Genomic DNA, 27,894 nt, shown 5'->3' with positions numbered 1-27,894 from the left:
TCTAACAGCCTTTGCTTTTGGATATACTCATTCGTCACACACAGAAATGGCTTCTTGCCCTCTCTCTCTATGTCAAAACTTTACCTCATTCTGAAGGCTCGAATTACATTTTACATCATCCTTGAGGCCATGAGGGGCTCAGCTGGAAATAATTTCTTGACTGAGTTTGTACCATGCTTGCAGTTCATGCTCATCTGGGGTTATGTACTTTCCAACATGGTTAGTCCTCGGCTCTGCAAAGGTTTTGCAGGGTCCTGAAGACAGACATTTAGTCTCTTAGCTCTATGCATCCAACAGCAATGCTCACTCCCTATCACCTCAACACTGCCAAGGTAGAGCCCAGAGGGTGTTTAAGGTTAATTATGATAAAATTGGGTTTTTACTTTTAACTCCAGTTTAAAATCAAAATACTTCCATCTGGACTTGCTGTTTTGTTTAAGAGAAGAGGTAAGAGAAGGAGCCACTATTGACCACTTAACTGAGTGGTGAGACAGAGGAAAGAGGCAGCCAGCAGGGTTCCCTTTATTATTAAATCTGTAACTCCTAACAGCAAGTGTGGTTGAAAAATAAGAAAACTAAAGAGAAGCCACTGGCAAAATGCAGATGGGGAGACACAAACATGCTTTGTTCGTTGGCAGCCAGGTCATGTGAGTCACCCACACTGTGCTGCCAATGTGCTGTGTCCACAGGCAGTTCCACCGAACAGGAGAATTTATTCTAGGATATGGGTGTCAAACAGCCCAAGGGGAGGAGGTTCACCAACACAAAATATTGGCAGATACCCTCCTCAAAACTGCACCAATTGAAGTAATGGTACAGGGGTTGTTGGCAGTCATTCTGAAAGGAAAAAGAAGTTGACATGTGTCATGGCCTGACAGAGAAATGTTTCCACAGAGGCTCATGTAATGGATGTCTCCAGTTGTGATGCTATTTGGAGAAATTCTAAAATTTTAATGGAACTCTGATGATGGAAGTCCATCACTGGAGGCAGGCCTTGGGAATTGATTACCTTGCCCACTTCCTGCTGCTCCTCTGCTTCCTGTGCAGGTAAAGGGTAATCAGTCATTACGGACTCTCTAGAACCATAAGCCAAAATAAACCCTTCTGGAAGCTGCTTTTGGCTACGGTGTTTTAACCCAGCAACAGAAAAGGAACCGACACAGGTGTCCGTGTCCTGAAGAGGGGTCCCACTGCTTCCTTCGTACACACGTACAATACAAGCTGTGAACTGTATGTCATGAAAGGAAAGAAAATGGCTTTGGAAACTGTACTTAACAGCATTGCTTTTTAAAACTTGAGGTTAGAAGCCAAAGGTCTAATCCTAGCAGGTGGTATTTATGTATTTAGGAGTCACAAACACAATTGGAGGTTTCTCTCCCACCTGTCAGATCCTGAATAATCACTCTGAGGCTTAATATTAATTACAGACTGTTTGGCCTATTAGCTCAGGCTTATTATTAATTAAATTAACCCATTTCTGTTATTTTGCCACAAGGCTCATGGCTTGTTACCTCATATCTTACATCCCCCTGACTCTGCCTTCTTTTTCCCTGTGTCTCTACTTGGATTTCCTGCCTGGCTCTGTTCTGCCTGGCTATTGGCCAAGTCAGCTTTTTATTAACCAGTGATAATAAAACATTCACAGAAGGGCATCCCATATCCTACCCCACATATAATAACAATTATTGGAAAAAGAGGCTATGAATTTGAAAGAGAGCAAAGTGGGAAGGTTTGAGGGGAGGAAATGGAAGTGGGGAAAATATGAAACATTGCCGGGCGGTGGTGGCGCACGCCTTTAATCCCAGCACTTGGGAGGCAGAGTCAGGCGGATCTCTGTGAGTTTGAGACCAGCCTGGTCTACAAGAGCTAGTTCCAGGACAGGCTCCAAAACCACAGAGAAACCCTGTCTCGAAAAACCAAAAAAAAAAAAAATTAAAATGAAAAAATACGAACAAAAATAAAACATAAAATTTGAGGTTGAGGCCAGGCAGTGGTAGCATATGCCTTCAATCCTAGCACTTGGGAGGCAGAGACAAGAGGACGAGGCCAGCTTGGGCTACAGAGCAAGTTCCAGAAGAGGCTCCAAAGCTACACGGAGAAACCCTGTTTCAAAAACAAACAAACAGTCCTGTGCTCCAATGTGGGTCTCTGTCTCTGTCTCCTTTCATCGCTTGCTGAAGGTTAATATTCAGGAGGATGCCTATATGTTTTTCTTAGGGTTCTCCTTATTTAGCTTCTCTAGGATCACTAATTATAGGCTCAATGTCCTTGGTTTATGGCTAGAAACCAAATATGAGTGAGTACATCCCATGTTCCTCTTTTTGGGTCTGGCTTACCTCACTCAGGATAGTGTTTTCTATTTCCATCCATTTGCATGCAAAATTCAAGAAGTCCTTGTTTTTTATTGCTGAGTAGTACTCTAATATGTATATATTCCATACTTTCTTCATCCATTCTTCCAAATCAGGAGCAGAAGGAGAGAGAGCACAAGCAAGGAACTCAGGACCGCGAGGGGTGCACCACACACATAGACAATGGGGATGTTCTACTGGGAACTCACCAAGACCAGCTGGCCTGGGTCTGGAAAAGCATGGGATAAATCCGGACTCGCTGAACATAGCGGACAATGAGGACTACTGAGAACTCAAGAACAATGGCAATGGGTTTCTGATCCTACTGCACACACTGGCTTTGTGGGAGCCTAGGCAGTTTGGATGCTCAACTTACTAGACCTGGATGGAGGTGGGGGTTCCTTGGACTTCCCACAGGACAGGGAACCCTGATTGCTTTTCGGGCTGGGCGGGGGGGGGGACTTAATGGGGGGAGAGGGAGGGAAATGGGAGGCGGTGGCGGGGAAGAGACAGAAATCTTTAATAAATAAATAAATTAAAAAAACAAACAAACTTTTAAAGTATTAACTTTAGGGTTCCACATGCTTCAGTCAATTTTACTTTTGAAAAAACGTCACCTCCCATAGTCACAGAATCACTCTCGTGTCCTATGAAGCCACACCCTCTGAGAACACACAGCATTGCTGAATGGGTGATGGATCCCTGTGCTGTGCTGTGCTGTGAAAGCAACCATTGAGTGTCAGTAGAACAGCTCATGCCCCTCAACAGCTGTACCTCAGAAGGCAAGGGGGGGGAAGGGGAGAGGCCAGGTATCAGGAACAGAAGAGGCATCTGTTTTCACTCATAACAATTAAGCCCAAGAATCTAGTAGATTCGTAGACCACTCCAGGAGGGAAGCAGTTTTCGGTGATCTGGGCATCATAGTTGCCTTCTGGAGCCAAAGGTCTAGCTTGTTATATGAGCATCAAGCCTGTTGTAGAGAATGCCGAGGAGCATCTGAATGCTGTGTCACTTAGCTTTATAAACAGATGCCCATCTGTCCAGTCCCTGAACAGAGGTGGCACCTTAGGACGACGAAGGGAGCTGTTTCTTACTGTGTTCACTCCTCCCTCTCCTACCGGGAGAAACGAAGGTTTCCAAGTGCGGTAACCACCTTGGTCTCAATGTTATCCTAGATAGTTGCAGAATCAAGTCCTGAAATCCTAGCACCAACTCTGACTGTGAGCGAACTGCAAATGAATATCTAGTTATTGGAGAACTTGCATGTGTACAATAAATTGTTTGCTAGCTCAGGGAGGTTGAGGTAGGTTGATTCCCAATTTTCTGATAAACTGCCATACTGATTTCCAGAGTGGCTGTACAAGTTTTCACTCCCATCAGCAGTGGAGGAATGCTCCCCTTTCTCTGCATCCTCTCCAACATAAGCTGTCATTGCTGTTTTTGATCTTAGCCATTCTGACAGGTGTAAGATGGTATCTTAGTGTCATTTTGATTTGCATTTCCCTGATGGCTAAGGATGTTGAGCAATCCCTTAAGTGTTTTTCGGCCATTTGAGATTCTTTTGTTGAGAATTCTGTTTAGATCTGTAACCCATTTTTTAATTGGATTACTTGGTAAACGATGTCTAGTTTCTTGAATTCTTTATATATTTTGGAGATCAGCCCTCTGTCAGATGTGGAGGTGGTTAAGAACTTTTCCCATTCTATAGGCAGCCATAAGTAATTTTTGTAGCAAAGGCATGTGTCTACTTTCTGCCTCTAAAAAGTGTATGGTTAGGGGGTACAGAAGAGCTTGCTCAGTGGTTAGAAGCACCTGCTGCTCTTCCAGAAAAACTGTTTGGATTCCAGCACCCATGCTGGGCAGCTCATAAGTGCCACAGCTCTAGTTCCAGAGAATCCAATGCTATCTTCTGGCTTCCACAGGCACTGTATTTACACACCACACACACAAACACACACACACCCCACGGCTGAGTGTGTAGACTGGGAAAGGGAGACACTTAAAGGAGGGACTTGAGCCACAGAGTGTCCCTGCTGTGAGGACAGAACAACCTGGGTCACCCTGAGACAATGCACACATGGGACTACAACTGGGAGAAGGCTCTCCAGGAAGCCACCCTTGGTGTGGGAGGTCCTTCTGTCTATGTGTTGCTTTTATTAGCTAATGAATAAAGAAACTGCTTTGGGCCTATAGCACAGAACTAGGTGGGGAAAACTAAGCTGAATGCTGGGAGAAAGGAAGCAGAGTCAGAGAGAAACCATATAGCCCCTGGAGACAGACAGAACTTTAGCCAGTAAGCCACAGCCACGTGGTAATACACAGATGAACAGAAATGGGTTAAATTAATATGTAAGAGTTAGCCATTAAGAAGCTAGAGCTAATGGGCCAAACAGTGAATTACTTAATATGGTTTCTGTGTGATTATTTCGGTTTTGGGCAGCCGGGACAAATAAGCAGCCTCCTCCTACACATCTGTACTGCTAACACCCTCTGCAGAATCTGGTCCACAGATTAAAAAATCAACCCGTGGGCTGCAACCGGTCATGGGGATAACTTCTTGGCCTACACAGTATATATGAGTTGAGAAACTTTACACAAAAATCAGTGTTTCTGCCTTCTTTTGGAAAAATTAAGGTATTTGTCTGTTCTGGACCTGCTTCCCGCACACTCTCCACTGACTAGAGAAGAGAAGATATCACTCCACCACTCACCAGCGAGGCAGTCCACATGCATGTCAAATGGCAGGACCACAGAATTAAGTGTGCACCTCCTATCGCTTCTAAAATAAGGGAACATCAGGAATTTGGTATCTGTCTTCCCATCCTTCACAGGGGCTTGTGTGTGACTCCTGTTCCATAAAACTCTCTGCATCTGAAACTCATGGTGGGGGTGGGGGAGCAGGCAAGCCTCCGTCCTTGGGGGACTCATCAGGACAGAATAGGCACTATAACTCTTACAACTAAATGTCACCACCCCTAGGTACATTGTTAGCTCTGTATTGATTTATATTCTGTTCTCCTCCTATTTGGTGAGCTGTGATTCCCAGACACACACAAACACAATGTAGCCCTTCAAGTATGCGGAGACAGCGCCCATGTCTTATGTCCTGGACAATGTTAAAGATTTATGATGTAGGCTCTAAAACTAAAGAATCAGCAATAACAAAGGGAAAAGGCACTTTACTCTCAAGAAGTGAATCTATTGAAGAAAAAAAATCAGGAAATGAGAACAATAATGGCATTCTTCACAGCTGGCAGAGGCACAGAGTCATGAGGGCATCCTGGTCCAGCTGAACCCGAAAGCAGTGTCTAGGATCTGAGTCAGGGTAAGGACACCAAGAGAGAGAAAGAGAGCCGTCAGTAGAGGAGATGTTTGTAACAGGCAGTCAATGAGGCAGCTGGATCCCCATCCCAGGGGTGCCTTAGAATTAGCCCCAAAAGAACAGGAAGATAGGCATCAAACCCTGGTCCTCCTGTCTTTATTGTCTTCAGAGGGGCTAATGCTGCCACAAAGTGCCTGGGATGTGTGAAGGTATCGTGGGCTCACAAAATCTTTAGGATTATCTACATAGCCTACTCTCTGTTAGAAAATGAAAAAGAGCAGAAAGCAGTAGTGGAGAGGCAGGGCAGACAGTGAGGAGCACTGTCAAGGCCATTCCACAGGAGGCTGTCTGGACGAGGCGCTGCTCGGCAGACACTTTGTCAGCTGACCTGTGCAGGGCACTCAAAAGCCTTCCGCACAGCAAGAAGAGAAGTCTAGTACCTTTGCTTACACCAGGTTTCAACTGACCCTAGAGAGTGAAATCTTACACCCCAGCTAGACCCTACCTCTCATCCACAGAGACAGCATAGATCCCTCAGAGGTGGCCAGGTCTTAGGTTCTCAGAAGCACCTACTGTCTGCCTCCGACAGCAGGGAATCCCTGGGCAGCTTCCCTCAACTTCAAGTCTCCTTCGCATGCTTATGGCACGCTGATGTGTCCCAGCTTCTCTTTCATTGCGCTACAGTACCGGGAGAGGGGGGGGGAGTGGCAACCCAGGGCCTCATCACATCAGGCAAGTGTTCTACAATGTGTTCTTCTACTCCTGAATGGCATTTCCAGATTGACTGTAGTCCTGGGTTTGCTGCCATGCAAGGGAAAGCTGGTCCTTCTCAGGGTGGTGGGTTTCCCATGTCTTCTATTAGAAAACTTCATAAAGGACAGGGACATGAGATAATGCAGACTGTTGTTTTCCAGTGGAGAAGCCAAAAGGCAATGAATACTGTAGAAATCATCCTTAGTCTAGATGAAGTCTTAATCTCAATGAAACAAAATAAATTAACATGCTGGTCTATGAGAAGTAATAATCTTTATCTTATGAATGTACAATTAATCTTTCTGAGGCTCACAGACCCCGAAATGCTTTCCCCTTTTTAGGTGAGAGGCCATGAAGCTGTATGCCACTGGCTGAGTTCTCTGCAACATAGAAAGTTCTAATGGGATAACCAGTCGCTTGTTAGCAAGAAGTTCAGAAGCAGATGCTACAAACGGCTTCAGGGTCCTCTCCAGGCCCTGTGCTTCTCATCTAGCAAAGTTGTAATTCCCTATTCTGAGGCATCGACTCTGCACCATTGAAGCATATAATGGAAAAACACTATATAATCCCCATTGAAGTTGGACTGTGGTTTCAGATTTATTTTCCTAGTAATGATATTCACATTTTTCATAAATGTGAAATTTACAAAATGGCCAAAGCCACACAAAATAGACTGCTGTTTTCAGTCACATTAGTACCCCATTCCCATGCTGCAAAGACTAAATTAAATTAGCATTTTACATTTAAAGAGAAAAAGCTATTTAACTACCTGCTTTTAAAAAGTAAAACCAGCAGTGAAGAACAGTGTATATGCACTTCAAGAAAATCCCCACTAATCTGTGGAAAACTACATGCCATGTGGCATCTGTGAATAGCTTACAATCCACAGCATAAAGCCTTTGTCTGTGCTGAGTAACAACCCCGCCAGCACGGGGCTTCAGCAGACATTGCTGCCAGCCTCCTCCTCTGCCTTCAAGTTTTGCTCCTGTCACCCTCGACCTGTGTGTGACATTGGAGCAGCACGACAAGACAGACCCCTCTTTTCCTCTCCAATGCAGCCTCTGGATTCTCCCTGTGGCAGGTCCGCACACTGTGTCACCTCCCACCTGCTCTCCTCTCAGCTCTCAGGAGCCTACTTCCCTTTTTGATGATTTCACGCTATGAAATTCTAGTATGTTGTCCACTGTCCACCAAATGAGGGCCTCAGTGCATGTCTTTTGTCACCTCTACCACTTCCCACCGATCTGAAGTGTTCTGTCAACTGTCTGGAGCCTGAGAGGAGTTCCAGCATCTGTCTCCCACACACTCATTCTGCAAACATTGCTCCTGGTTCAGGATCAGCCCAAATACCAGCTTGCATGGAGCCCACGAAGAAAGTAAGGGCCAGAGGGTCTCTAGCCTCTCTGCACCTCCTTGGTGTCACCCTGTCCTTTCAATCTGAGGCCACCACGCTGATCCAGGAGGGAAGGAGCTGAGACTTTGTCCTTTAGAACCTACTCAAATCCAGCAAAATTTCAACAAATACCATGGTGTTCCTGCTCATTTGAAGCTGTTCCTTCGATGGGCCACATTTAATGCTTTTGTCGTTTTCTTGGAAAAAAAGTGCCTCCCCACTAACTTTCCAGAATTTTGCTACAATTTAGTTCTTGGAAAAGTGAAAGACACCAATTGAAAAGGAGCAGAGGGAATCAAGGAGATGCCGACAACATGGAGCTAAAAGAGGGACTGAGGAACAATGTCCCATTTGCCTATAGCCAGCCTGTCCTTCTATTTTGTTAAAAATAAAAACAAGATTACTGCGTTAGTTTTGTTCAGCTAATTAATAGAAAGGAATCCCAGGAGAGAAATGTAAGAGAATACAGATAAGAGAGACAGAGGGAAAAATCAGTGCTTATCTGAAGAGTAAATAGCATACTTCCATCAGGGTTGTTGCTGTTGTCTGTCCACAAGATCCTGATCCAAATGAGTGTTGCGGCGGCAGCTCTGACTGAGGTGCGCAGCTCAGCACAGAGCCTAACAGCCCCTCGGCTGAAAACTTGTTGAATGGAGAAATAGAAATCACTTCCAAGTGTCTAGTCCTTTATCCCCAATCTAGATTTAAAGGCTCAGGGGTGGGTACAACGACGGCTGCAGCAGCACGGATGCTGACGCTGGGTGCTGGGCACCTAGAATGAGTGCCACCCACATGCTCCATGAGGCCCCTGTCTGAACTTCCTCCCAGCAAATCTGAAAGACATTAGACCAGGCTGTGTAGAGTTTGTGCTCAAAGACATACACCCACACTCTACCTGAACTTTCCAAATTACAGGAGACATTTGAAAGACAAAAATGATTCACTTTTAGCAACAGCTGGTGAGATCCCCTATGGTCTAGGTGCTTACAATGTACCTGGTAAAATTCTGAAAGGGTGGGCAAGGACAGCGCACTTGGCACACCCAGGACCAAGGGGGAGGTGAGTACGCACAACATGGCTGGCTGGTCTTACGTGCTTTCCACAGGAAAGTTCTGTGGACACCGACACGGCGCCTTCCTTTATCAGATTCTTTCTGATTTCCTGTGTCCCCCTTCATCTTCCTCCTCACTCTCTCCCTTCCCTTATAAAACACATAGCTCGCTATTTGTTGTTAATCATATAATAGAATTCTATACTCTTTCTTCTGGCCACGTGTTATAATCTCTATGCAGGTAGTCTCTGTTCTTTGCTTGTTTCAGGACTGGTGGTTGACAGAACAAAGATAAACACTTGTCTCCTACTTCAATCTACCTGAAGATAATAACAACAACCTTCCTTAAAGGCGTATCTCTAAAACAAGCACAAACTTTTGCTGTGAATGGGGAGCAATGGCCTACATCTAAATATGGTTAGAATGGCCAGTGTCCATACAGACACAGCGAATGGTTGTTTTTCTGTTGACATTCGGGAAGAACCTATTAAAATGTCACCAGATCCACTCACAATTTCATACAGATGCAAACGGCATGAGGCTGAGAAACAGTTTTTACTAGAAAATTTTCTTTTGCTTAAGCTAAGCACCATGAAAAATAGATAAAGCCATAGGAAGTGAACAGCTACATCCAAAGATGCTTTCCTGGACCATGCCCAGACTACCAGGATGATAGGCTACTGAAAAGATGCCACGTGAACTCCCCATGGCTAGAAGAAAGTCACAGGTTGTGGGGACTAAAAAGCCATTCATAAGCCAAGTGCAGAGAACTGTGCATGATAAAAAGAATTGCCACATCCCAGGGCCATTTCCAAACTCTCAACCCCACACTGAAAGAATATGGGATTTGGTCAGAGACTGGGATGGGGTGCACGCAGCCTCTGCTGGTTTCCCCGTCTGTGAAGCGAGGATTATCATTTGTCTCAAGGTGAAAATCCCAGCAGATGGCAGGTGTGATGAATATGAACCATAAAGGAAGTAGCCAGGCATCTTGTGGCATTAGTGAGTGTTTAGCTGTTGTTGCTGCTCATCGACACTGGAGTCCTCCTAAAGGGCCTCATGCCAGGTCCCTGTACGTGACGGAAAGTCGTTATTACTCTTTAGGATCACAAGCAAAGTGGGACATGCACACATTGAGGTGGTGTCCAGGTCAGCCAGAATACAGTCTGGACACTCCCAAAACAAGTGCTCCCAGGGGATTCTCCCTTTGGCAAACTCACCTCCAAGCTAACCAGCCCATTCTTACCTCAGGGCCTACCTTCTCCACAAATTTCTCTCTCCTGATGTGTATTATTGCCTCTGTCCTGTGCTTGGCAGTGTGCACATTGCTCCCAGCTTCTTGCATCTCTTCCCTTTTCATCACACCCCTAAGTAAGTAAGTGTGGCCTCTGAGCTTCCAGGACCCCGGCCCATGTAAGCATACACCTAAACAATCACTAGTGTATTCGGTGCCTAGCAGTAATTCTTTTTTTTTTTTCTAGCAGTAATTCTTAACTCGCCCTAATAGTGTCCTAGGGTCAGTCTGCAGCCATTTCAAAAACCTAAAGGATTTGAGGGTTTCCTTCAGACTGCCTGTCTAATTTTATCGGCTCTGCACCTTCCTCAGTCTAATGACTAGGAATCTGGAGAAAAAAAACAACAAGTGTGCGTGGCCTTTGGGGGTCGGACTAGGGTAGCAGAAGCTCTAAGCCAGTTTGCTGGAGAAATTAGTTTAAGTCAAAACTAGGCTTGTCAAAGTATGGGCGCCTCTGAGAAAGGGCAGGGCACCCTCAAGAGTCCTCTGCGAGGAGCTGCTGCCACCCTTGACTCCAATACTATAACCTGAGTACAGTGACCTCAACAAGAGCCATATTCCAAATGGTTAAGAAAAAGACTTGTTTACAGCCTTAGATCAAAAAAAAAAAAAAAAAAAAACCAAGAATTCAGAAGGATACATCAAATAGATTTTTTAAAAAATTCAGGTCTTCAAAACTCACCTGGAAAACTAGGCAGAGTGAAATGACTAGATTTAGAAATTTAATCAAATAATACTAATCTGGATGAATCCAGAATCAAAGTGCTAACTTGTGCTCCTACTTTTAAAAATATTATTCAGTAAATAAAGAAGAAATTCCCTTGAGAATAATATAAGTACACAATGAATTAATTCATCCAACAGAGACTTAAGGGTATAAACAAAAACATTAGTAAATTATTAGTAAAAGTTATAGAAAAGAGTACATAAAGACAGAGGAACAGTTAGTTTGGATAAAGGTACAATGAAATACGCTTCATTTTTATAAAAAATGTTTTTCTTTAAGGGAAAACTTTATTTAAATAATATTACTTAATGTATTTTCCAAGGAGTTCTGGGAAATTAACTTATTCCAGACAATGGTAAAAGAAGGAGAAGAGGGATGACAGGTAGACCTAGAAGGAGAAAACAATACAGAGAAGGAGTTGAGGTCAGGGGAGACCCTAGAGGGAGAACACAGAGTTTAACGAGTTTCCAGAGTTAACATTTCTTTTCAGGAAAGGAGGAATACCCATAAGAAAAATATGTTGTTTCAGAGTATAAGCCTGATGTGGGAGTAATTTCTTATTAATAAAGAAAATGCCTAGACCCATTTGATAGGCCAACCCTTAGGTAGGCGGAGTAAACAGAACGGAATGCTGGGAGAAAGAAGCTGATTCAGGGAGTCGCCATGATTCTCCCACTCCAGACAGACGCAGGTTAAGATCATTCCTGGTAAGCCAGCTCATGGGCTACACAGATTAATAGAAATGGGTTAGATCAATATGTAAAAGCTAGCCAATAAGAAACTGAAACTAATGGGTCAGGCAGTGTTTAAAAGAATACAGTTTCCGTGTAATTATTTCGGGTAAAGCTAGCCATGCGGGCGGCCGCATGCCAGGGACGCAGCCCTGCCGCTCGTAACACAACAGAGTGGCGCCCAACGTGGGGCTAAATCCACTTAAAAACCTGAGAAGGCTTAAAAATAAGGGAGAGAGACTTTAACACAGATTTTTGCTGTTTGTTGGTGGCGTGCTGTAGAGAGATTTCCTGATTCGGCAACAGCAGCAGAAAAAAAAGCTGCGTCATTTTAAAGTGCGGCTTCTTGGGACTGTGCCGCCAGTGCAAACTCTGGCTTTAAAGCATTTCAATGGATTTTATGGGACTGGATGTTTGTGTTCCCGCTTGGGATCGGAAGGAGAGTGCTCTCAGCGCTCCCCGCCTGCACCTGGGCAGATGGCAGAATCAGGCTTAGGCAGGCGGAAGAGCATGGTGGAAGAGACGTGTTTTCAGACTCCGCAGTGCTCTGCGTGTCAGATTTGGTTGTAACTTGGATAAAAAGAGTTTCTGTGCTGCATGCTCAGTCTCAAAATTAAACTACTGAGTGCGGCTCCAATGAGGACTTGCTGTGTGCCTGAAACTGTGCACAGCTCAGGGGCACCAAATGGATCTGAGGCAGGAGCGGCTGCTCCTTGCTGAACTGTGCTGGTTGACAGGAACTACCATAATAACAGCACAGTTAAGGTTTAGACTGGGCAGGACACAGGTGGTACCGTATTACCTGTACATGGTGCAACTTAAGTTTTTAAGAAGTGCTTAACATTTTAAGAAATGCTCCTGGATAGTAAAAATATTACAGATTCACAATAAAACAGATTCAGACATAACAGACCTCAGTGGATCACAGTGTTGGATGAATGTACATAGGCTTGAGAGAGAGAAGAATAAGAATATAGAGAATAAAGTAAATGTCTTAAAAAAAGGGTAAAGTCTTTAAAGAGACAGAGTACAGATAGTTAAGAGATTAAAAGAAATAAAGAAAAATAAGCCACGTAAAAATGGAAAATTCACAGAGAGTCCGAATTATGTACATTGTGTTTTCTTTAAAATTTTTGGCTGTAAAGGAGCTAAGTACAGACAGACATTTCATTACATGGGCTGCCAAGCTAAACCAGAATGGATATAAAGGTATTACGATTTCAAAATTTGGGTCTAAGGATATGATACTTTGGAAAGGGTCTTCTTTTGTTTTCACAGAGGACCAGACCCTGTGGATTTCTTCTATTCCAATTTGGTATGATAGACCACGACCTCCTGAAAATTTCCTGTGAACACCCTCAAAAAATTACTTCACTCAACTGGCAACTGAGATAAACCTGACACACAGGTTACACCCTAAATGATCTGATTAACAGCGCCCCCATTCAGCAGGAAGCAGTTTGGAGAGAAAAAACTGCGCCCATGTTCCCAAAATTTTGTTTGTAAATGTTCTTTTACATTTAAAGGGGGAAATGATATAGGTATGAGTAATTTGCATTGGTGTGGATTTTACAGTCAATTTTGTTATTTGTATATGTATTTCTGATCTTGATTAAGGTATTGTGATTGTGTAGTTCACTTTTAAAATGTAATGTATAATTAGGAAATATAGGTTGTTGATGGATAGTCATAAATAATAGTCAAGTTTGTAGTCATGTCACTTAGATTTTCTAGATATATAGAGATATATTTCAGATAGGCATTCTTCATATCTCTCAAAGGCTGCAGAATATGGCATTTAAAATATTTTAATAACTTAGGACTTTTCATGACAATGAGACACGTCTGCTCCTGACAGCACCAATCTACTTCGAGAGGAAGATGGGCATCGAAGAGGATCCTTATGGAGTTGGATAGCCATTTGGGCAAGAAACTGCTCTTGCCTGGACTGTTGCATAAAATGGACACAGAGAACCCGCAGAGAGAGGACTGCTGAACTTGCCTAAAGGTGAGACGGTCTTTTGGGGTTCATGACTCATGAAAGAGTCTGCGAGACATTCTGCAGGACACAGCAGATAGTGACTGAACTGTCTTTGAAATTTCCTGCTTCATGGAAATGTCTGCTGGATACTATGGGCCTGAAGGCTGAAGATGGATGCCCCAACCATACAAAAGAACTTTGGGTGACTGTCCAGGCAGCAAGATGTCTCTGTCATTTCTAGAGTTTTCTTATTTCTTGTTTACTTAGGTAGTATTATATCCTTCTGGAGTCTTTGATGGAGTTGAAGAATGAATAGATAGTTATAGTTTTCCTTAGTTATGATAAAAGATAAAATAGATATAAATATTGTAACTGTAATTCTTGCTTGATAACTGTTTTGCTATATGTAATTTTACTATGTTAAAGTTAAAGCCTTTCTTTTTTGTTTAAACAGAAAAAGGGGAAATGATGTGGGAGTAATTTCTTATTAATAAAGAAAATGCCTAGACCCATTTGATAGGCCAACCCTTAGGTAGGCGGAGTAAACAGAACGGAATGCTGGGAGAAAGAAGCTGATTCAGGGAGTCGCCATGATTCTCCCACTCCAGACAGACGCAGGTTAAGATCATTCCTGGTAAGCCAGCTCATGGGCTACACAGATTAATAGAAATGGGTTAGATCAATATGTAAAAGCTAGCCAATAAGAAACTGAAACTAATGGGTCAGGCAGTGTTTAAAAGAATACAGTTTCCGTGTAATTATTTCGGGTAAAGCTAGCCATGCGGGCGGCCGCATGCCAGGGACGCAGCCCTGCCGCTCGTAACACAACATAAGCCTGAAGGAAGACCTAGCTTCTGAGAAGTAAAGGCATGGGCTAGCCCACATAACACTGACCTCATGGCTGTGCTCAGGTTCACAAGGTAGGTGGGACAGAAGGGACAAAGGTTACCATGAGATGAAGCACACTGAAGCAGCTGGAGAGTGGGGAGCCCGCAAGGCCTCTCAACCCTCAGGGAAACTCACCGTGGAAACTCAATGTGCCAAGAGCATTATTGACAGAATTTTTTCAGTGCCTATGACACCCTCACCTGCTCACCAGCAATGACCAAATCACACTAGTTCATTTAGACACACACCTGTTCTACATCTTTGTTCAGGCACTAGAAAAAAAAATGATGGAAAAAAGTGAATTTGTCACCTTATCTCCCCAAACTATTCTCATATGGCATCCTAACTTCCCAAGCTGCCCATGCCATAGCTTAGCCTCCCTGCTGCCCCCTCCCCCATCTCCTGCCTGTCCTTCCTCCAACAACTCTAACTGGATGCTCCTTTGCGGTCTTGAGAGCCTAACCCTCACCAATGCTTTATCTTTTCAGTGTAGAGCAGTAACCTGGTTTCTGAATGGGCACCATGCCAACAGATCTGCTGCCCTTCACAGCACACCGTGGCCCCGGCACACACTCTCAAATACTCAACCTGTGGAGCCCCCTTGTCTTTATTCAGCCTCTGTCTGCAGTGGCCTAACATAACACCCTCTTAGGCTGGGGAATCCACAGACCAGCTCAAATTCAAGTCTCCTTTTGCAGAACCAAAGCCACTTATCTCTCCCAGGCTCCCAGGACTCTTGATAAACACCCTGATTCTAGCCAGTACTTGCATTTGCCACATTGTTGTGTGGCACTTATCCCTATGAGATATTGAGACACGGGAAGGTAAAGACTTCACCCTATTACCCCAGCCTATCTGTCGAGTTAACTAGACAATGTTTTAGGTCAAAAGAGAAAGTCAGAGTCCCTGGACACCCTCCCTTTCAATGTTCTGCTCAATTTCTTCATTTAATAAACTTGACTTTGAATTAGTGTACACAATACTGAGCTACATTACCTTTCCTACACGTGTATCATGGTGCTTTATTCCCAACAACCCTCACCATGCTCTCTTATCCCCCATCCCGCTGGTCCCTCTCCTCCCCTTCAATAGCCTCACTTCTGCTTTAGAGTTGCACATATTTATAAACCTAGATTCAACATACGAGAGCACACACATGCACACCGTCTTTAGGAAGGCTTTGGGGAGCTGAATGTAGCTGTATGTCTCTGTCCTCAGTCTCTGTCTCCCTGCACAGCACTCGGTGGTGATACTTTGTTTGTGTTTTAACAAATAAAGCTTTCCTGAAGATCCAAGTGCAGAGCTAAGCCACTAGAGGCCAGGGAGATGGTGGCACACACCTTTAATCCCAGCACTTAGGAGACAGAGGCAGACAGATCTCTGTGAGTTCAAGGCCACCCTGGGCTACGCGAGATTGATTCAGTCAAAAAGAGAAACAGAGTCAGGCAGTGGTGGCTCAAACCTTTAATCCCAGTATTTGGAAGTCACAGGCCTTTAATCCCTGCACTAGGGAAGTGGAGACAGGAAGAGATATGGCTGGACAGAGAGAGGAATATAGCACCGGAGGAGACAGGCACTCAGGCTGAGGATTCCTAGAGACAGGATGCCCCATCGCTCTGAGGATTTCATAGAGGTAAGAACTAGTGGCTGGCTGCTCTGCTTCTCTGATCTCTCAGCATCAACCCCTGTTATCTAACTTGGGGTTTTTATTATTGAGATCATTTAGAATTCAAGCTAAAGCACTCTCCACTGTAGGCTTTAGTCCCAAAAGTGCTCTGCTTTCTCTGGCCTGGAGCCCTTTCATGCCTCTGCACTGCACCTGCCGTCCTGTCTGCCTGGGACTCATCTGCTCTTTAACTCTTGGTAGCTGCTACGTCCTTAGGAAAGCCAATGAGACTTCTCCTTCCTGGTCTCCCAGGGGATCTCAGTGACCACACGCATCTCTCCAGCACTGAGCTCTGTTCATGTATGGAGTACAGTTGCTCCTCTAAGGAGAACTTCCACTGTGCCTCTCTTCATGCAAAACAGAGAAAACTTGAGTTAACTGCTTTTCTGGAACAAGAAAAGGGCCAATAGGAAATATCTCAGGTTTTGTGGGTTACTTAGTCTCTGTCACACTCAGCTCTTGTAGAACTGAAGAACCATAGCAAATAGATCGCTGTGGTCTAGCAAAAACTTCTTACAAAAACAGGTGGTGGGCTTGCTTTGGCCAGCAGTCAAGGGTGCTCACCCACTTCTAGGGTCTGGGTCTGAGCCTGAACTGAAATAGATACGAGAACATCAGAAACCAGAACTCAGCCCCTGTGCTCAAAGTATGCCCATATCTTGTCCCAAAGTTGTCATCAGCTGCAGTCTTAAAACATTACTTTGGAGCCAGGTCTTGTGGTACAGGCCAAAATCAGGAGACTGGGGCCAGAGATCCCAATATTATGTAAGACAGCTTGGATTACATGGTGAGTTCAAGGCCTGTCTGGGTAACTTAGTGAGATCCGGGCCTGGGGTGTAGGGTACAACACCTGCTTAGCATGCCTGAAGCCCTGGATCTGAGCCCTAGCACCACAACAATAGATAGGTAGAGAGGTAGACGGACAGACAGACAGATAGATAGACGGACAGACAGACGGAATGAATCAGAATTCCATGGCAGATGATCTTTCGCCAGTTGTATAGCTGAACTGAATGGTACAGTGCAATGGGGGCTCTGAGGTTGATTTCTGCACCAAGCGCTTGCCTCCCTAACTTCCCATCATAGGAAATTAAGTCTCAATTAAATAACCAGGTTCTCGGCTTTCCACAAATAGAAACTCTGTCCTTTTAAGAGGATCAGCCACCCCAAAACTTCATGACAGGCCCTCGAAAATGTACCCCATCCTCATCTGTTACTGATACCATTAGATAAAAACAGCATCATTCAAAGGCAACCAGCAAAAAAATAGCAACCAGCCATTTTTGTATTTTGCAGGCTGAAAACTTCAACAGAAGCAGTGAAGCCCTTCTGGAGTTCCAGAGTAATAGTAGAGAAGCTACAAGTAAATCTGTAACCTAATCTTTTCATAGTAACAATATAACTGGAAAGCAAATAGGAAAACATAAATACAAAACGAGAAAATTTGCGAGTTGGGAGTCTCCTGAGACACAGAATATCTACCATATACTAGAAATGCTTGTTGATAAGTGAGCAGGCAGGAAGCTAAAGACCTAGACAAACAGTTAGCCAAAGCACACACATTCTCCAAGTTCCTTAAAACACAGTTTTAAATCTGTAATATCCAGGGCAAAGTTTGAATGCTTCCATCTGTGTATAGGCCATGCTATTCTTCCTCCAGCAGACTCACCATCTTGAGTATTTGGACTCAGGATTTGAGTACGGAGTTCCTCCACGCTAATCCCCAGGCACTTGCAGATCTCCTCCCTGCTGTAGGGTTCAGCGTGAAGCGCATCCTCTGTGACCAACAGCATTTCTTCCAGACTAATCCCCAGTTGCGTTTGCACTTCTTCTAGCCGTAGGACTTTATCCCATTGCAACCCTTTGTGTTTAGCAAGGACCTGCAAGTTCAAACCAAGAGAGAGGTTAAGCTTTACTTCAGAATTCAATATGCTCTATTTTAATTAGTTACATTCGACTTGATTTTTCTTCCCTTCAAACTATCCAAGTCTCCACTATTGCTTGGAAATGTATTGTAGACTCAGATGTTTGAAATTAAATATGCCTATAAGATAGTCTCTTAAAACACACACATTGCAAATACATGCAGGTGTGTGTGCATGCACACACACACACACACACACACACACACACACACTTTCTCTCCCTTGTTTTTGCCTGTCATCTCTGTCCTTTAGGGCAGTGGTTCTTAACCTGTGGGTCACAACTCCTTGGGGGCTGCAGTATGCTACATAGCAGATATTTATAATACAATTCATAAAAGTAGCAAAAATTCAGTTGTAAAGTAGCAATGAAATAATTTTATGGTTGGGGGTCACCACAACATGGGGAACTGTAGTAAAGGGCTGCAGCAGCATTATGAATGTTGAAAACCACACCTTAGAGCTATTCTTAAATATTTCACTCTCTTATCTCTATTTAGCCTATTTATACTTCATTCTTCTATATTAAGTCTGGAGAAAAGTATTCAAATCTTATTTGATCTTGGTCCTGAGTTGTATGATGTTGTCCTGACTCTTATTACAATATTTCTTGTTTATCATGGGAGTCTTCAAAATGGCTAATGAATTTAAATGCCTGAGTATTTAGAGTCAAGTTTCAGCATTAAATACAAATCTCATTGGTGACCCTATGAAAAATTCCTTCATTGGCTCCATGGTAGTAGTATATCTGCATGTTCCTCAAGAAAGAGCTTGGCTTGAGTTGCATCTTGAAGTAACCCCACAATCTGATGGAAGGCCAGAATAAAGCAAATCTTTCTAATCAGGTCCACTCCTGGGAGCCCTGATCCAGAATACAACTTATTTCATTCTCCTTCCTCAACTACCGAGAGCCCTTCACAGTTAAGAAAACAATGAAGGTTCTTCTCTTTCTGAGGTCTGAATAATTCATGATCTGGATGTGAAGACAGCAGGTAGAAAAAGAAAATAACCAGAGAGTAGGAAGTTAATTGTCAATAAAATGTGCTTTGAGTTTCTCTTCCACTGTATTGATTTGATTTTCTTTTTTTTCTTTATTTAAAAAACTTCATTCATACAATATATTTTCATGTTTCCCCTCCTCAAACTCCTCCCATATCCTTCTCAGTTCCCTACCTCACTACCCACCTCATAATCTCTCTTTCAAAAAAGCACAAAACACAAAAATTAAAACCAGAACAAACAAAAAAATCAGTAAGACAAAAAAATGCCAAAGCAAAACAAAAGCAAAATGAGACAGAAAGCCTGCACAAAACCCATGGGATTTGTCTGTATCAGCCAACAACTCCCGGCCACGGGCCTGTCCTTGAATGTGATTCATACACTGAGACTGCACTGCAGAAAGCTGAGTTTCCCTTTGACAGTGGGTATCGACTGCAGATAGCGTCTTGGTTAGGAGTGGGAGTCCACATGCTGCCACAGTCTCAGTGAGCTCATATGTGCATCCTTCCTGCTGTGTCTGAAAAACACTGTTTCCTTTCTGTCATCCACCACCTCTGGTTCTTATGATCTTCCTGCCTCCTCTTCCACATAGATCTCAGAGCCTTGAGGAGAGAGGCTTGATGAAGACATTCCATTTAGTGCTGAGTGTTCCAAAGTCTGCCACTCTCTGTCATTGTATGGTTGTGACTGTGTTAGTTCCCATCTACTGCAAGGAGAAACTTCTCTGGTGTGGACTGAGTAAAGCCCTGTAATTAGGAGTCATTTTATTACTGTGTTCCTTTAGAAGAGCAATAGCAGTAGGTATTTTCCCTAGGCCCATGACCTAGCTAGTCTTGGGTTCTTGGCACTTTTAGCAGTGTCAGGGACAGACTCTATCTCATGAAACCATGAAACAGGCCTTAAATCCAAATTAAAAAAAAAAAAAAAGACTGGTTGGTTAGTCCCATAACACTTTTGCCACATTATACCAGCATATACTCCAGGCAGGTCACTGTTGTTGTAACATTTGTGGCTGGGTGACATTGATGATTACCTTTCTCCTCTGGAAGTGTTCAGAGTGCCTTCTAGTATCAAAAAAGCTACTTAATAGGAGTGAAGCTTCTAGACGGGCACCAGCTCTACTTCTCCAAGAGTTCTATGATATAAGTAAGTGTCTTTGCAATGGGGCCTTACAATCAGGTTGTAGAGAGAAAGCAATAGCTTTGGTAATAGTCTATGATATCTGGGGAGGTTTCATGGTACCCTTTTGTTTGGTGACTCAACAAGATGCAACACATTCTTGGCATTGGGAGATTTATTTGGTGGCATAAAATGTCTATTTGAGGCTTTTCCACTCTTAATAGTTGGTGACTTATTTAGATTTCTTTGACATGGGTACATATATTAAGAACTTCTATGGTAGCAGATTTCCATATGATTTTTCAGATGTCCTTTTAGTGTCGTCACTCCCCTTAGTCCCTTCTTTACCTTTCTCGTCTGTTCCCTCCCTATTTAATCCTCCTATAGTTTTTCCTCTATCTCTCCAAAGCACTACACTCTACTTCCCCATCTTGGAAGAGCCTCCCCTTCTCCCTGGTCTCTTGCCAGGTACCTGCCCTCTGTGCTTATTCAGATTGTAGCACATATTTTGAAAGCTAAAAGCTACCATCCACATATGAGAGAAAACCAAATATTTGTCTGCTGGATTCTGGGTTGCCACACTCAAGGTTATTTTCCTAGCTCAATCCATTTACCTGCAAATTTCATTTTCCTAAACAGTTGAATATTATTTGTATAAATGTACCACATTTTCAATATCCATTCATCAGTGGATGAACATCTGGGCCCTTTCCAATTTCTGGCTCTTATGAATAGATCAGCAATGAACACAGATAAGTCTCTGTAGTAGTATGTAGAGTTCTTTGTGTATATGCTCAAGAGTGGTACAGCTGGATCTTAAGATAGATCTGTTTTCAGCTTCCTAGGGAACTGCCACATTGATTTCCACATTGCCGTACAAGTTTGCGTTCCTGCCAGCAATGAATAAGTGTTTCTCTTTCCCTACAATCTTGACAGAATATGATGTCATTTATTTTATTGACCTTGGCCCTTCTGACTGGAGTAAGATAAAATCTCAAAGTAATTTTAATTTGCACTTCCCTAGTGGCTAAATATGCTGAACATTTCTTTAAGTGTTTCTCAGACATTTGTGTTTCATCTTATGAGAACTCTCTGCTTAGTTCTGTACCCCATTTTTAATTGGGCTATTTGTTTTCTTGATGCTCATTTTTTTTTATTCTGACTTTCCTCCTTTTGGACAAGATGCAGCAGGACTTACCAAAGTACGATTGTAACTTTTGTTAGGGTCACTCACTTCTGAAATGTGACTAGCTGAAGTTCTCAAACTTGCTAATCATCTTAACACACACACACACACACACACACACACACACACACACTGGCTCATATACTGGAGAGGAATGACTTTAAAGGAGAACTGGGAACAGACAACACAATTGTTTTTCTGTTCAGTTATTTCACAGGACAGGGCATCGTTCTTTTCAGTGTTTGTTCCCATTTTCTCTCTATTACTTTTATTGAGTTTGTTCTTTGACAATTTTACACATGTATAAAATCCCTTCGGATCACTGGCCTCTCTAATCCCCTTCCCACCCTATTAAACTCCCATTCTCCCCACAAGTCCCTCTCCCATAATCATGGCTTTATTTTTTTCTTTTTGTTATTGTTTCATTTTGGTTTTGGTTTTGAGACTCAGAGGTTAACTAGTATCATCTGTGTGACCATGGGTTTGGAACTATTTCCTAGTGGGAGCCTCAGTGGGTACACACATGAATGACTTCCTCTTCAACAGAAACCATCAGTAGCCAATATTTTAGCCAGGAAGACAGGGCGCTGTGAGTGCCTCCTAATCCATTACTAACAGTTGACAGATCCAGTCTTGTACAGGACTACTGCAGGCAACCATAGTTGCTATGAGGTTATGACTTTTTGAACTGTGTTATTCATGCCTAGAGGTAAAAATTTTACAGCCCTTCTCCTTATCTTCCAGCTCTTACACTCTTTCTACTTCCTGTTCTACAACAATCCCTAAGCCCTGCAAGTGTTGGTACAAACGTCCAGTTTAGAGCTGAATACTCAGCTGTCACTCATTCTCAAGACCTTGAGCAACCCTGAGTCTCTGCATACACTGCAGAGAAGCCTCACTGTTTAAGGCTCGAACTAACATTTACTATAATTCCTTCAAATAATTTTTTTTTGATTTTTCGAGACAGGGTTTCTCCGTAGCTTTTGGTTCCTGTCCTGGAACTAGCTCTTGGAGACCAGGCTGGCCTCAAACTCACAGAGATCCGCCTGCCTCTGCCTCCCGAGTGCTGGGATTAAAGGCATGCGCCACCACCGCCCGGCATCAAATAAATTTTTAGAAGGCAACTTGGTACCATAACAATTTATCCAAACAACAGTAGTAAGTTCACGTCTAAGGGTTGACTTCCTCAGCCACAGATTTTTTTTTAACCAGGTTTACAGCACCAGACATAAATTCATTCTTGTGATGCAGGCCTCAAATATAATCAGAGAATGATTGATTACTCCCCTAACAGTTGTGCCACTATTACGCCAGTGGGCACATTTTGCCTGACAGGTTCAAGGAGTTCTCAGCTGGGCAACAAGACTGTTGATGCCTGTTCTCCTCCAGTAGCCTGTGGAGTAGCTTCCAGAACTATGAAAGCAAGGGAGGAAGCCTCAGGCTCAGTTATTCAACAACAAAGGACATGAAGTTGGGAGAAAGACAGGTTGGGGAGCACTAGGGATAACTGGAAGTAGGGAGTAGTAGATAGATATGAACAAAATACATTGTATACACGTATCAGATATTCAAAGACTAAATTTAAAAATATTACTAAAAAAATTAGAGATGACAAGTGGCACATTCAATCAGCTAACTAGTAAGTAAAAAAGTAGAAAATATTTGACAAGTGTATTCCTCTGAAAAAGAGAGGAGTGGGAGAAGGGAGGGGAGAGCAAGAGGAGAGAAAGGGGAAAGAAAAGAATGAAGAGGAAAGGGCAGCAAAAGATAATTTCCTATGATAGTTCTCATCTCCATCTTTATTTGAACCACTGATGTTCCACCTGGAAAAAAATATCCTGCTCTAGTGACTTGTGTGACCACTCTGCAAGGCATGTCTGCAGCCCACAGGCTACTTCCATCAGAAGCCTCCACATTGTTTTTCCCTGTATGCAGAGACACTAACATGAAGAGATGCAATTCACTCCTGCAATATCATACTTTTCTGTTAGCCCGATGTCCATTTCACTTTCAGCTAACAGGCCTACAAAGCCAAGTCAGTGTGCATTTCAGCTAAAGAATAAAGTCTTCCACGTGCTCATGACAACAGCTGCATACCCCAAGAGCTGCTGCATCGCTGTGAGGGAGCAGAACAGGAAAGCCACGTAAGCCCTTAGGAATTTGGCCCAGCATCAGAAAGATGAATTGCAGGTGAGGAGAGAGTGGGTGAGATCACTTGCTCAGAGACAGAACCTAATGAGGGAGTTTGTCACTGCTGGTACTTCATGGCTGGCACACCTCACATCTGGGAAGCAGGGTCAGGAGTCAGGGCTGCAAGCCACTCCCTCCCAGCTTCCTGCTAAGCAGCATGGAGAAGTTTAGAGACAGCAGTTCTTCAACATTCGTCACTTCCTTTTCACCCCAGCCAGCATGAAGCACTCACATCAGACACCTCTTCAGGAAGGGACCTGAGCTCTGGTCCATGCTTTACAGACTTTAAAGTAGACAACAGTGCATTGTCCACAGTGATGGAAAGGTAGGGGGTTAACAGGTTAGGACCCTGCATTAGTTAAGTTTCTCTCTAAGCAGGCCCTGAGGGAAGACAATGAGGGACAGAATTTGTGAAGTAAGTTAGCCTAAGTCTCAATAGAGAATTATAAAGTAACACAGGAAGAGATGCCAGTAGGAAGGGCACTGACATGGACAGGTAAAACTGACCCTGCTGGTCTTTAAAGATGAATATGTATACCTTCAGCTGCATCTTCACTTAAAACCAAGACAAATAGGTATTCACCACCAAATCACAATCATCACTCATTGGGCTGTTCTCAAGAACTCCCTCATACTTACAGGGTGTCCTGGATACAAACTAAAGTACTAATCACTCTTCCACATCAAGGAAACACTCTTGCTGACAATGGCCAGGGATCCAACAAAAGGGCATGGTACTGCAAGGATATGGACCTTCGGGGCAGGGCTTTTGGAATCCACTTCTCTGGCTTCCTTACAACAATTAGTAGCACTAACTAGTCAGTGAAAAAGGTATCCAGCTTTCTCACCAGGCAAGTGTCCTAGTCAGCTTTCTGTTGCAGTGACCAGACCATGACCAGAACCAGTGTGGGGAGAAGAGGGTTTATTTTCACACAGAGTTTACAGCCCATCATTGAGAGAAGCCAGTACAGGGGCTCAAGATAGCTACATGAAGGCAGGAACTATGCTTACCAACTGACTTTCTATGACCTGCTCAGCTTGCTATCTTATACAATCCAGGATCAGCTGCCTAGGAATGGTACCATCCCAGTGGGGTAGGTCCTCTTACATCAATCATTAACCAAGAAAATGCCCCAAAATGTGGCCACTGGCCAATCCTATGAGGCAATTCCTTAACTGGGGTTCCCTTTTGCCAGGAGATTTCAGTTTGTATCAAGATGACAAAAAATCTTCTCCACCCATGTGGGGGCTAACTCTAGTCCTAGGAGATTGATCTAGTCCTAGTCCTTCTTACCTCTGTGGACACCAGGCATGCACATGGTACACAGATTATACATGCAGGCAAAAACTCATGCACATAAAATACAAACTTTAACAAAAACTTTTAAGCAAACAATAGAACTATCATGTAATCCAGCCAACCATTCCTGACCACATACACAAAGGACTATAGAGACATTTACACATCGATGTTTACTGCTGCACTAGTCACAATAACTAAGAAATGAACCAAGCCAACATGTCCATCAGTAGATGGACGGATAAGGAAATGTAGGACATACGTGCAATGGGCTTTTCTTTGATCATAAAGAAAAATGAAATCTCAACATTGATAGGGACAGTTTAGATTGGATGATCACATGTTGGCACAATGTTGTCCAGCAGCTTTGAATGCTTGAGATAGGGTTGAAGAAAAAAGAAGTTTTCACTGATTTGTTTACAAAGACTGACTTCAGCTGTTAATAGAATAATATCAGATCCAGAAGTTAGATAAATATTAAATAAATCTTTGACTTTTGAAAGCATTAATTCAGAATGCAAAAGGGTGAATAGGTATTTAAAGGCCACATCAGCACCAATAGATGAATGGATCAGAAATAAGGCTGATATTGTGTCTCATACTTATGCTGCCTTGACAGAAGTAATTTCTAAAAATCTTAAGAAAAATCAAAATGTCAGATGTTTTAATTGTGGTAAACAAAGCATTTGAAGAGGAATTGTAGGCAAGATGTTCCTAGAAACAATTTTTTTTTTTCAGAGATAATCCAAACAGAAGGACCCAACCTTCTGGAGTATACAGAAGCTGTGGCACAAACCAGTACTTGACTAATAAATGCAAATCAACAAGCAAAAGGCAAGGCAACCCTTTGCGACTATCAGGAAATGCCCTAGGGGGCCTCTCTCACAAGCCCCAATGTCAAATTTGTTTCAATCATTCCCTGTCAGCATTGGGGAAACTCTTCCACAGAGCATTAAAAACCACACTGCTCTGGATGTGGTCAAAGATAGAACAACTTCTATAGATACAATAAGAAGTTCAGGAGAGACCAGAAAACAAATATTTTGGCAAACTGCTATAAATGAGACCAAAGCTAAAAACACATATAAATGGCATTGAAATTGAGGGCTTGGTAGACACAGATGCAAATGTAACAATAATTTCACCAAAAATTAATTTCATCCAGATTAGCCTCTTCAGGAGGTAAATGTTCAACTTCTTGGATTTGGAACTTTATCTCAGGTAAAATAAAGTGTAAGATGGGTCAAACACATAGGCCCAAAGTATAAACAGAAAAACTGAAACCATATATGACTAATACAACAATGAATTTATGGGGATGTGATTTGTTGTAGCAATGGAAAACACAGATCAACATTCCTCCAATCTCAGAAATATACTGTAAAATAAAGAATGCTTCAGGACAACAGTCACAGACTGTTCAGGTTGTACATAAGCAGGACACACCAGCTGATGATCTTTCAAAGTCACCAAGAGTTCTACCCTTAAAACGACTGGGTGGAATTACCTTTGACATCAGGAAAATTAGAGGCATTAGTACAACTGGCACAGGAGCAGCTAAATGTTCAGCATACTGAAGAATCTACCAGTCCTTGAATTCCTCTGTATTTGTCATTAAAAAGAAATCTGGAAAATGAAGAATGTTAGCAGATTTAAGAGCCATACCTAAGGTAATTCAGCCAACAGGCTCTTTTCAGTCTGTAATTCCCTTGCCTCTTCTAATTCCTAAAGGATGGTCTATTAGATAGTGATTGATTTAAAAGATTGGTTTTTTTTTTTTTACTATGTCTTTACAAGAGCAAGATAGAGAAAAATTTGCCTTAACAGTGCCTACTTATCATAATCTCCAGCCTGTTAAAAGATATCATGGGAGAATTCTTCCACAAAGGATGTTAAACAGCCCTGGCTTACGTCAATATTGTGTACAACAGCCATTGGAAATAACTCGTAAAAAATCCCCTCAATCTATAGTTTACCATTATATAGATGATATCTTACTAGTTAATTCAGATACAGATACCTTAGGAAAGAAAAAATGTTTGAAAATGAAAATTTGCCTTGTTGGGGATTACAAATTGCTCCTAAAAAAAAAAACTGAAAGAGGAGATTCTATTAATTACCTAGGATATAAGATAGGTTTACAAAAAATTAAACCACAGAAGGTACAAACCAAGAGAGACCAATTATGAGCTCTTAATGATTTTTGAAAACTGCTGGGAGATATCAGCTGGCTCTGGCCCACAACTGGGTTAACAACTCAAGAGCTAAGTAATTTACTTCAAACCTTATAAGGTGATAAGGACTTAAATAGTCCAAGAAAATGATTAACTGAGCCTAATAGAGAATTGGCTTTGGTAGAAAAGAAACTACAGGATGCACATGTGGATCGTTTGGATCCAGAGTTTGATTGTGTCCTGGTCATACTACTTTACACTCATTATCCTACAAAAATTCATATGCAGAGAAAAGATAATGTTTTAGAATGAGTATTTTTTGCCAAGCAAACAGAGTAAAAATTAAAGACCAATGTAGAAAAGGGTTCTAAATTGATTCTGAAGTGAAAAGTAAGACTTCTTCAATTAACAGGAATAGACCCAACAAAAATTGTAGTACCTTTTACTAATGTTGAAATTGCTTCATTATGGGCAGAAAATAAACACTGGCAAAGAACTTGCTGTAATTTCTTGGGAGAAATAGCAACAAATATCCCTAAAGCATGAGATTTCAGTTTATAAAAAGAACTAATTGGATTCTTCCTCACATTGTACAAGAAATACCAATTTTGGGAGCCCCTACATTCTATTCTGATGCAAATAATCAGGAGAGGTAGGTTGTAAATCAGTAAATTTAAGTAAAGTGGCTCAGAGCACTTATGATTATGTTCAAAAATCAGAATTAAATGCTATTCTCATGATACTATCAGATTTTCCAGAACCTCTTAATGTAGATACTGACTCTCAATATGCAGAAAGAGTTGTTTTACATATTGAACTGCTGAACTTATTCCCGATGATTCAGAAT

General features: G+C 42.5%; 1 protein-coding gene across 5 annotated transcripts in view; it reads right to left on the bottom strand.

Annotated features, from left to right (window-relative positions):
• The window catches only part of Galk2 (galactokinase 2), a 127,003-nt gene that overhangs the window by 12,128 nt on the left and 86,981 nt on the right, over positions 1 to 27,894 (bottom strand). For all 5 annotated transcript variants that reach the window (XM_041678868.1, XM_041678869.1, XM_041678867.1 and 2 more), the window contains one exon: positions 17,827 to 18,037. In XM_041678868.1, coding sequence (XP_041534802.1) covers positions 17,827 to 18,037 — 211 coding nt within the window. The remainder of the gene's footprint in view (positions 1 to 17,826; positions 18,038 to 27,894) is intronic.

This window comes from Microtus oregoni, unplaced genomic scaffold (genome assembly GCF_018167655.1).
Source record: "Microtus oregoni isolate MIOR12 unplaced genomic scaffold, Mior012 000031F_ref0000149, whole genome shotgun sequence".
In the NCBI taxonomy this organism is placed as follows: domain Eukaryota; kingdom Metazoa; phylum Chordata; class Mammalia; order Rodentia; family Cricetidae; genus Microtus; species Microtus oregoni.
The sequence above is the reverse complement of the archived record's forward strand: the minus strand, read 5'-3'. Positions and strand labels throughout refer to the sequence as shown.